The sequence below is a fragment of the Sinocyclocheilus grahami genome, unplaced genomic scaffold (assembly GCF_001515645.1).
Source record: "Sinocyclocheilus grahami isolate Dianchi unplaced genomic scaffold, SAMN03320097.WGS_v1.1 scaffold54.1, whole genome shotgun sequence".
Lineage (NCBI taxonomy): Eukaryota > Metazoa > Chordata > Actinopteri > Cypriniformes > Cyprinidae > Sinocyclocheilus > Sinocyclocheilus grahami.
In genome coordinates, this window is record NW_015505233.1 from 4,170,808 (window position 1) to 4,181,655 (window position 10,848).

A 10,848-nucleotide genomic window follows, 5' to 3' on the forward strand; every position below is an offset into this window, starting at 1 on the left:
ATGGAACAATAACAGCTTTGCGGGCTTATTGTTGGGTCATTATAACAATTTATCATTTTGAGCAGGAGTCCAGGATTGATTGGGAAAACAAATGCACCTACAAAGAAGAGCAATAAGATGGCATTATAAAATAAAAAGTGCTCTTTGATTTTTGAATGGCAAAGACGTGCTCACCCACAGACATTCACAGGTTCAGTTTGAGTTATTAGCAAAACAACAAAGCTAATGCTTTTCACGGAACTTACGTAATTACCCATCATAAATTGTGATATAGCCTGGTTCGTTGGATCGGATTGCTTTCTCACTACAACCGAACCGCTCCAGAGTTCGTTTTCAATCGAGCCGAGACCACCTCGTTCAGGCGATCTCGGACCGATTGTTTTGGCGCGTATCCGAGCGCGATTGCCGTGTTCACATATGTCCAAATGAACTAAGGGGGGAAACGCGCCAGGTTCCGAAACAATGAGCCAGGTGTGAAAGCACCCTAAGATGCACACCAGTAATGCTTTTTTCTAAGGCAGGTTTATATAAAAATGACTTAAATGTCCTAATTGAACTATGGCCTAATCCTGGCTTAGGCTAAGCCCTGTTTATGAAACCGGGCCTAGTTATTTCCACTTGTGCCACTAGTTATCTTCGACTTAGATTTCTCAAGTATTGTCAGTCTGTAACTAGAGCTAAGCCTGCCATTACCATTATCTACCATTATTACATGGCTCTCTGGAATACTTGATTCTGGTCAATCAAGGAATCCTGTGGTCAAATACTTTAGTATTTTGATCTCTAAACTGTGTAATTGACTGCTGTCCCAGACTCCCTTACTTTGTAAATGTTCTTCTTATCTGTATGAAACTGGTAATTCACACACACACAAACACACACACACACACACAGGTTTGTTTTTATGGTTTATGGGGACTCTCCATAGGCATAATGGTTTTTATACTGTACAGACCGTATATTCTATTGCCCTACACCAACCCTACCCCTAAACCTACCCCTCACAGGAAACTTTGTGCTATTTCAGATTTTCAAAACACTCCATTCTGTGTGATTTATAAGCGTTTTGAAAAGTGGGGACATGGGGTAATGTCCTGAAAAGTCACCTTCTCCTTGTAATACCTATGTCATACCCATGTTATTACACAAATTTGTGTCCTCATAAACCACATAAACATGCATGCGCACACACACACACACACACACAGGTTTTTTTTTGTGAAAAGTGGGGACATCCCATAGGCGTAGTGGTTTTTATACTGTGCAGACCGTATATTCTATTGCCCTACACCAACCCTACCCCTAAACCTACCCCTCACAGGAAACTTTGTGCTATTTCAGATTTTCAAAACACTCCATTCTGTGTGATTTATAAGCGTTTTGAAAAGTGGGGACATGGGGTAATGTCCTGAAAAGTCACCTTCTCCTTGTAATACCTATGTCATACCTTTGTCATTATACAAATTTATGTCCTCATTTGTCACAAAAACGCACACTCACAGACACACAGACAGTTCAAAATTGGCAACTGGCAAATTTCTTACTCCAGTCTTCAGGTTCACACGATCCTTTAGAAATCATTCTAATATGCTGATTTGATACTTAAGAAACATTTATTATTATTATTATTATTTATTATTACTGAAAAACTGGAAACTATGACACATTTTTCCCCCAGTTTCAGTGTTGGTGTGATTACTGTCTTTTGCTTTTGTTGGCAAGTATCGATGGATCAGTGAGAAATGGGGATGATATACTCAACAATGAAAAATCCATAAAAAATTAAACAAACACAATAGAGGAGATAGGGAAGACCTAAGTAAGGACTGTTTTTATAATCTGGGGGCTGTCAAGGCTGGATTCTGATGTAATTTTCTTCTGTTCTAGTTTGCATTGCAAGAGGGGGTGGTGATGAGGCGGGCGGTAATAATTACCCAGAATTCTTTAGTGGTCTCATTTCTTGCTGTTCTATAACGTCTGCCTTCACGCTCTCTACTTCTCTTTTTATGGTTCCTTCTTTTCTTTTTTATTCTGAACCTGCAATTACAGAGACTTCTTGACTCTTTCTCTCTCTATTGTGTGCTTTCTGAGCCAGAGCATGAGTGCAAAGCTGTCTTCGTTTCAGTTGAACAGAGGAGGGATGAAATCTGTTTTAAAGCATTTCAGTAAGTAATTGTCTCCCCCACATTCCTATCGTTCTCTCTCTTTCTTTCTTCTGCTTTGGAATTGAACTTTCCATGCATTTTTCTTCCTTTTCTCAGAAAGAAGGAAACTTAGAAGGCAGGGACTCTGTCAAAGACCAGATACACCAGATATGCAGAGCATAAATTGGACTTCTTTGCTTGCTGTTAATTTCTTTGGCCCCACTTTATATTAAGTGGCCTTAACTACTATGTACTTACATCAAAAATTAAGTACTATGTACTTATTCTGTTCATATTGTATTGCAAAACACTTTTGCTGCTATTGAGGTGGGATGCAGGTAAGGTTATGGGTAGGTTTAAGGGTGGGTTAAGGTGTAAGGGATGGGCCAACTGTGTAATTATAAATGTAATTACAGAAATGAATTACAGATGTAATTACATGCAGGTATTTTTAAAATATAAGTACAATGTAAAAAATAATAAGTGCATTGTACCAAATTATTAATTTAAATGTAAGTACATAGTTGTTAAGGCCACTTAATATAAAGTGGGTCCATTTCTTTTGTGCTTTGTACTCTGCAAGAATCTGTCAAACAAATAACAAAAACCTCTGTGCTCTTTTCAAACCCACTGTTTATTGTCATCAAAGTCACAAAGATGTAGCAAAATTTAAAACTACATTATTTTCTGTTTAACAAAAATAGACATGTTTCTTCCTAAGGCTTTACATTTGCACGAAAGAAAAACATTTAAACATGTAGTTTTATACATGAACACCCTCAAAGTGTAATAATGTTCTCACTTCCAAACGTCACATATTCGCACACATATTCGTACATACACACTACAAAAAATAAAACAATACATCCTCCAGAGTCGAAGCTCTACCTTTGTGATCGTTCATCTCTATAGCAACAGGAGTCCTCAGTGTGTAGGTCTGGCTTCGACTTCCCCATCGTTTACGATTTCCTTGGCCCTCCCAATCTTTCCATTTTCCTGCTGATGCCCGGAGCCATTCGGGGAACTGCGTTTCAAGAGTCGATTGATGATGTCACTGCAGGTCTTCCTGTACTGATGTCGCAGAAGAGAGTAGACGAAGGGGTCGCATGCAGCTTTGCTGTACGCCAGACTCTTACACAGCACGCCCCAATTTGGATTAAATGGCTCCGTCACAAATAGCTCCACAATCCTAAACACATGACACCCACATGAGCAAGACAAGCTGCAAAATCCGTTCTCTGCAGTTAACACATTTTCAAGATCTTATTTGCATATGGAAGGTTATACGTATATGAATAGCAGAGGCAGTTAATGCAGAGCAATTTCTGTTTTCAGTTTGGTTATGTGAGGGATAATCTGTGACCTGAATGGGACACTAACAATTGCTCATAACAAATTGCTTTTGACGGGGGCTTTGAGGAGGAAAACTGCAGTAAGAGTCAGGGATACACAAGACAGTTCATCCTTCCATCTTCTCTGAGCTTACCCAGGTTATGTAACATGCCTAGTCAGGAAGCCCTTCTTCATTTTGGATTATGAGTCAGGTGGACCAGACACATTAGTATGGGAACTACAGGCTTCACATTACATGACTTATTCGATTACCGTTACTCTTTAATGTATTACATGATTACATATAATTCACACAGTATTTTAAACAAAAAAATAGTTCCCCTGAGATTTTATTAGGTTTATAATATTTCAAATTAACAACAAATTTGCACGTGACAGTTCTCTGATGTCAGTTAATGATAACACTGATATGCAGGTAAACAAATAAAATGTTTTCATTTTTAGTGCTTTTATTTTTTATATTTTAAATTTTTATGATTTAGTTAATTAGCTTTTCATCAAACCCTGTAGTTCCTTCACAAACCTCAGTTTGGGAAACCCTGACATTTAATGCACTTCGTGTTGTTGATGATAAAGAATAGAATATATTTTCTTTTGGTACACAATAATATTATTCAAATGTATGTGATAAAATAGTTGGGTCAAAATAATTGAAAAGTAATCAAAATGTAGTCACATTATATTACTTAAAACGGTGTAATCTAATAGATTTATGTTATAGACTACGATTTTTGTCAGGTACTTTGTAATCAGTAATGGGCTGCAATTTATAAGTAATATTACTTATTATTTGTAATGCATATTTTGATGCATCATATTTAAATTATTACTATTTGTATTTGATTGCTTTTCATTTGATCTACATTACTGACATTTTTCAGTTTGGCTTTAAACACACATTGTACCCTATAGCTAAAAGAATTAGTACCATATAAAGGTATTAATTAAAAATACTATTGGCTAATGATCACTAACAAAATGGAGTATGTTAAAATATGAAATAACAATACGCAATACCCTTAAACAATACGCAGTGTCCTCCAGCTTATTAGTATTATATCAAGCATGCAGCTAATAACATCCAGGGATCTCAACATGGCCAACAAATTAAAACTATAATCACAGCATGACTGCACAGATGCTGAGCCCAGGGGAGTAAAGCAGTTGGCTCACCTGGTAATGACATACGGGGTGAAACAGATGACGAAGGTTCCAATGAAGGTACTAATTTTGCGGGTGGCTCTCTGTCTTCTCCTTTTCTGCTCCTCCAGACAGCGCTGACGAACACTGGGCAAAAATTTAGATGATCCATTTAGATGACTTCTCTCACTTGAATTGTGTATTATGTTATTATGCATATGAGACAACCACACTGGACTGACTTTTATCCAGCTTCAAACAGATGTTATCTAAAACTGTATCTATGCACCAGATGAACATACATATTTCACCACCGACAATATTAGGAACTTTTTACATATTCTCACAAAATATTCAAGAAACTTAATAGGTGTTCCCATTGAGTGAGGATGTTTGCCCAAGCTGTTTCAGTGAATCATTGAAATGTCAGATTAACTTCGTCACACCTGCAGTGGATTATTTAACACTTGTTCATATGGTCACTTGAGTTAAACAGAAGTACGGTGTGAGTGGTTGATTGCTATCAGTCTATAAAAAGCTGTAGCTTTTTATTTATTTATTTACATGGATAGCAAAAGAGCTAACAGCTGGCAGTCATTTTCCTTTCTCTTTGCATGTGTGGAGGGCTGTGATACATCCCCTCCTGAACACCAGATGTGCTCATTACATGTGGTGTGTAGGGCTATTGTGATTTGTCATTGTTGGTTAATAAGTTATTGTCGTCTACATGTAGCCATTGAAAGTCATCCAGAGCTCTGGGCAATGAGCTGATGATGTTCACTCTCTGATGAGCACAAATGTCTCTTGATATCTGTTGGCACGTGAGAGAGGTGTGCTCAAACACTAATTTTTTTTCAGCCACATTATTTGGTAGCAGAATACAAATGTGCCACATTATATTATTTAATGTTGATCACTGATTTATTTTAAAGTAGAAATTGTTGATCACAGTTCTATTTATGTTTTGGGTCATTGCACCAGTTACATTTTTGATAGTAATTAGTCCAAGGGGTCCAGTTAGAGTTGTTGATGTATTTTTTAGACCGTCTTGATTTCATGTTGACGTTTTACATGGCTACTGTGAAAAGTCGCATTACTTGAGAGGTTTAATTCCTGTTTGATCTATTGAAATATAATGCCTTTGTCAATGATCAGTCCAGTCTCAAAATCTCAGTTTATGCATTTTTTGACATTTTTTCAGCTCTGTAGTTTTCCACCAGTTACAATTTTGACAATTAATATTTTAAATTCATGAGTTAGTTAATTAATTTAAAATATGTAGCTTCTTTCTGTGATGTATCCAAGGAATAAAATGCATGTTCACTCAGTTAAGAACAATTATTTAGAATTCAGTAGGTTAAAATTGCCTGTCAGATCTATTGTAGGGGCTGTGGACCAAAACTGTGGTGCTGAAACCCAGCAGCTCTGAAGAGTTTCTCTGGCCTCTATTTAACGTTTGAGTGCTGAATATGTGATATAATTTTTATTGGTGCAGACACTTAAAATCAAAAGCATAATTTGAAAAAAAAAATTGTAGTAGTAATATAGTAGTAAAAATAATAAGTAAGTTTAACAATGAAAAAAACTTAATTAAGTTACTTATATATATATATATATATATATATATATATATATATATATATATATATATATATATTAGTGAAAAGCTAGGGGAATTCCCAGAGTTGACTGTGCAAACATTATTGGTGTTATTGGTTATGTACATTTGTTTAGGGTTTGTTGCATTTTATGTGATTTTTTTTTAAACGTTTATAATGTTTGTTAACATGATGATGTTTGGTAACATTTGAATTATTACTGAATAATGTTGTTGCATTTGATCATTTTGATGAACTTTTAATCAGCATATGGCCTATACCTATGTATTGTTACCAGCGCTTTTTCATGTTAGCCAATTCAAGTTAGTAACTTGATTTCTACGATATAGTTCCGGAAACCACCGCTGCCAATTCTCTTTTTAAAAATCTGCATGTTCTCATTCATTCTTACCTCGGGTGAATGTCCACCAGCAGTACGAGCGTTTGCATGGTTATCACGTCTATGCGCTTGCAGTGAAAGCGCGCGACTTTGAGCACTTTCAGATACGTGACGCAGAGCACCACCGACACCAACAGGAACGTGAGCGAGTGCTGCACCACGGTGTAAATCGCGAACTGCGTCTTGGCATTGACCGCCCTGCCGTTACAGAGCGTGCACGAAGCGTACAGCTGATGGTAACCCACCCAGGAGAGGCACGCGGCAACCACAGAGAAGGACAACGAATGCACCCACGTGTAAGCCAGCGCGATTACAGCGTCCCGGTGACGGATCCTGGAATGGTAACTCAGAGGGAACACCACTGCAACCCACCGGTCGATACTGAGCGCAGCCATACTCAGCATGGAGTTAGTGGTCAGGAAAGTGTCCAGAAACCCCACCACCTGACAGAAAATGTGTCCTCCGGGATGCGCATTACTCAACACCCCGAAAAGAGTCAACGGCATGCTGGAGGCGGACAGAAGCAGGTTGCAGAACGTCAGGTTGAGTATAAACAACCCAGGAACCTGCTTGCGAATTTCTGCATTGTACAAGAAGCAGATCAGCACCAGAACGTTGGACAGCAGCGACACAACGATGATCACGACGAGTAGGAGAGAGAGCGCGAGCTCCGCTGTGTGCATGATGTTCGCCGCTCTTAAAGCCTCCAACTTTGAACCGCAACTCCAGGACAGTTCATGACGGGGAACTAAATCGCATCAATACAACTTGTAGATCCCCCAACGCGATATCCACTTGTACACGGGCGCTCGATCCACGGGTCTCCATGACTCCGACCTCCGTTTAGTCAGCGAAGTGTTGGGAAAATCCATCCGAACTGTTGGAACGCGAAATCTCAAGAGCAGACGATTAATCCGCTCTTCCTCGCAACCCTAAAGGAATGCCTCGCGCAATTGCGCAGCTGGGGTTTGCGCGCGCTTCTAATGCAGAATTCGCCCTTGAAACAGCTTTATATGTCAAAATGTCACCCCCCACCACCCACACACACTCACGAAATGCGCACACGTGACTAGCGTCAAAGGAATCGTCAGGGAATTTATTTTGTGAGAGGACTAAATTTAGATAGTGTTTATATTTGTCGAAGGGAACTCTTTCACGTCACGATGAGGCAAAAGCCCTGGGTCTCGTGGTACAATTTTATGATTCGCTCGCGCACACAGTTTCAGTCCTACAAGATCTTGAAGAGCTGCAGTCACTTTTATGCATTTAGAAACGCGATTTGTAACGCATTTAATTTCGACGTTTGTAACTTGGTGATTTGTAGGACTATAAGTCTCAAACATTCATATAATCCATATTTCATTGCTGCGAATGAAAGAAGTTTAGAAATCTACTGCTTATTATTAAACTGCAAATTAATGTAGAGTACAAATTCCCAATAGAAACATGAAGATTTTAAATGGGCATGAATTTCTTGTGGTAAACTTTGACATGTGCTCTTTTTAAGATATTCATATCAGACACATGCTAGTTTACTGCCTGAGTTTGGCCAAATACATTTTGTCCTCACCATTTAACATGCTGAGAGACGCCATGGAAATTTTGTAAATTTCATTTTTCATTTCAATCTCTGACAATCAAACGTTTGATTAATATCAAAGAATTCCTAGATAGGGTGAAAAATAATCTGAGCAGCTCTTTTCAGCAGCAATTGGAATAGCTAGAGGCAGACACAAAGAAAAATAGAGAGTGAAGGAGGGATTCGAAGTCTAGCACTTTTAATCAAACCTTTGGTAAAATATTGATTCAAGCTATCTAGGGGAGAAATATGCTATTATTGTTCAAGCCAAATCATTTCCAGTATACATTCTAAAAAAACATCTATGTAACTGAACAGATAATCACATTATTATTGTTGGATTCTATTAAAGTAGAATGTTAAAAATGTGTGTGTGCAGTAGTTCATGTGAAGTTTTCACAAACACACACATTTAGTATATTTGAAGGTTATTTAATGGGTTATATATATAGTTCAAAACACCCTGCACTTTTTAACGTGTCTTTAAATCTGTGATCTCACAATAATAATGAATCCATTATTGCTAATACAAACAGTCGATTCTGTGACTTGGCTCTGTATTTGAATACAAAAATAGAGAGAGAGTTAGAGGGAAGAGCCAGGCTTGATGCATTTGGCTCTTGTTTGCTTGGCTGGGGGATGTCAGATGAATTTCCTGTCACTTTGTGTATATGAATCTGTATGTGAATTTGTACATGTGCACGTGTATGTTTACATGTCGACATGTAGGGCACTACTTCATTTAACAGTATTCATAGCACTATTTTGACTGGAATGAGAATGACATTTTGAATGACAGTTTTTGTCTTATACCAGATATTTTGCTGGGGAATTACTTTTGTTTTGGCTCCTCTAATTAGAAAGCAACCCTGACATTTACTTTTACTGAACCAGAAGATCGGTTTACACCCACCCACACACCAGCCCAGATTCGTATGTTGGATGCATTTCTATTTCACTGCAATGTCTCTCTTAAAACATAAACCCCTTTTTGTAGCATGAAGAGATAAACCAGTACACATGCACGCATACACACACGCACACACTCACACACACACTCACATGCTCTCATACTCATTAGTGGCTCACTGAGGCCACGTAAATATTGCCGCTGTCCTCTGTTACCACGGAAACGCCCACGCTGTCTGGGCAGTGGGTGTGTGGTGGTCCATCCCATGATCCTTTGTGACAGCATGAACGATTCTGACCAATCAGTGGAGCAACTGCACAGATCTCGTTATTCTTCTTGAGGGGGCGATACGGACAGCTTGTCTTGATGTGAAACATAGGCTTTTATCTCCATCGCTTTTTCTGCATAATTCAATAAATTTCCCTCTTTTTTTTTAGAGCTAATTTGTGTTTTAAAATATTAGATGTAGTCAGGAACAATCAGACACTAAGTGAAGGCTAAATCATTTTGGGATCTTGCCAAAGCTTGCCAAAACTCGCCAATTATTTTGTCACATTTATTATTGTAAAACTTACTATATTATTAAAAAATATAATATTATATTATTCTACAGTTAAAAGCCTCTAATATCAATAAACCTTTTTGAGCTTGTGGTAAGTGCTTTGGAAAACATTGCTGGTTGTCGTATGTTGATGTTGGCTTACTGGTATCATTCTTGCCACAGGACATCATCTACTTTTGGTCCACTGGATTCATGTTTCTATATGGCACAATAGCTGTAGCTTTGCGAGGGCATAAAACCCTCATAATTTCCATTTCACTGGGTGCTTTCGTTGAGCACAGAGAAGCGCCTGTTGATCTATAATTTAATAAATCTGCAAAAATGTCAACAATTCTGTGTTTTTCTGTCAATATGGGGTGCTGTGTTTACATTAATGAGGATTAGCAAATGGCTGCAATATAACAAAGAGTGAAAAATTTAAGGGGGTCTGAATACTTTCCGTACCCACTGTACATATTTTTCTCCAACATGACAGTGCATCCATCTAAGCATGCATTTAAAAGCTGAAAAGCACAGGTTGACCGAGCCCAGGGCAAGGAGGATGTCAAAATCATTCATTTGGATGTACATTTGGATGTACAAAATGTACATTTTGTGCTCCAGGGGATTATACGGAAGGTAATTATGTGTAATTAGATGATGCTATTGTTTCTATAGCCTGGATTATACAGCCTGAGATCTGTGTGTATTGTAACCTACCCAAACCATTGGAATGTGAGTGATGTACACATGATTTGCATGGTAAATACCATGAAATGCTGCCCTGTGGACTAGATGCATTGCATTCTGGGCCCAGTGATTCTGATTCTGCCAGATTCATTGCTGTGTTGCTTGTTGCATGGGATGAAAGGATTGTATGCACAACCCAGTTCATGTCATATGCTTAAGTCAAAGGCTGTATTTCAAAAGTTAAGAATGGCTTTCTGTTTCAGTCTGCCAGGTTTTCAGAGAGAGAGAGAGAGAGAGAGAAAATTGCTGCAAATAATGCAATACATTGACCTACGCCGTGAGAGTGTAGGTGAAGACCTCTAATATGATTAGCCAGATTTCATTTGTATATACAGTATTTTGCCAGTTTTAAAGGGGTCTTTTTATGTCAGGTTCTCCTCTGTAGCTGTGGCTCCATCTGGTGGTTTAACTGGTTAAATGCTTGTCTGCAATT

General features: G+C 38.2%; 1 protein-coding gene across 1 annotated transcript; it reads right to left on the reverse strand.

Annotated features, from left to right (window-relative positions):
• Positions 1–3,047: 3,047 nt before the first annotated feature.
• LOC107583704 (G-protein coupled receptor 26-like) lies at positions 3,048–7,585 on the reverse strand. The gene is made up of 3 exons (XM_016269987.1): positions 6,648–7,585; positions 4,671–4,784; positions 3,048–3,333 (listed from the first exon to the last, which is right to left on the reverse strand). Exons 1-3 carry the CDS (start codon positions 7,316–7,318, stop codon positions 3,069–3,071), a joined length of 1,050 nt encoding a protein of 349 aa, XP_016125473.1. The 5' UTR covers positions 7,319–7,585; the 3' UTR covers positions 3,048–3,068.
• Positions 7,586–10,848: the final 3,263 nt, after the last annotated feature.

Bases quoted from the DNA above. Each gene is read 5' to 3' on its own strand.
- LOC107583704 (XM_016269987.1), bottom strand. From the start codon at position 7,318: ATGCACACAGCGGAGCTCGCGCTCTCTCTCCTACTCGTCGTGATCATC. The intron at 4,785-6,647 runs GTAAGAATGAAT...ATTTTTGCCCAG, and splicing joins CTGGTGGACATTCACCCGAG to TGTTCGTCAGCGCTGTCTGG. The intron at 3,334-4,670 runs GTGAGCCAACTG...TCATGTGTTTAG, and splicing joins ACCCCGTATGTCATTACCAG to GATTGTGGAGCTATTTGTGA.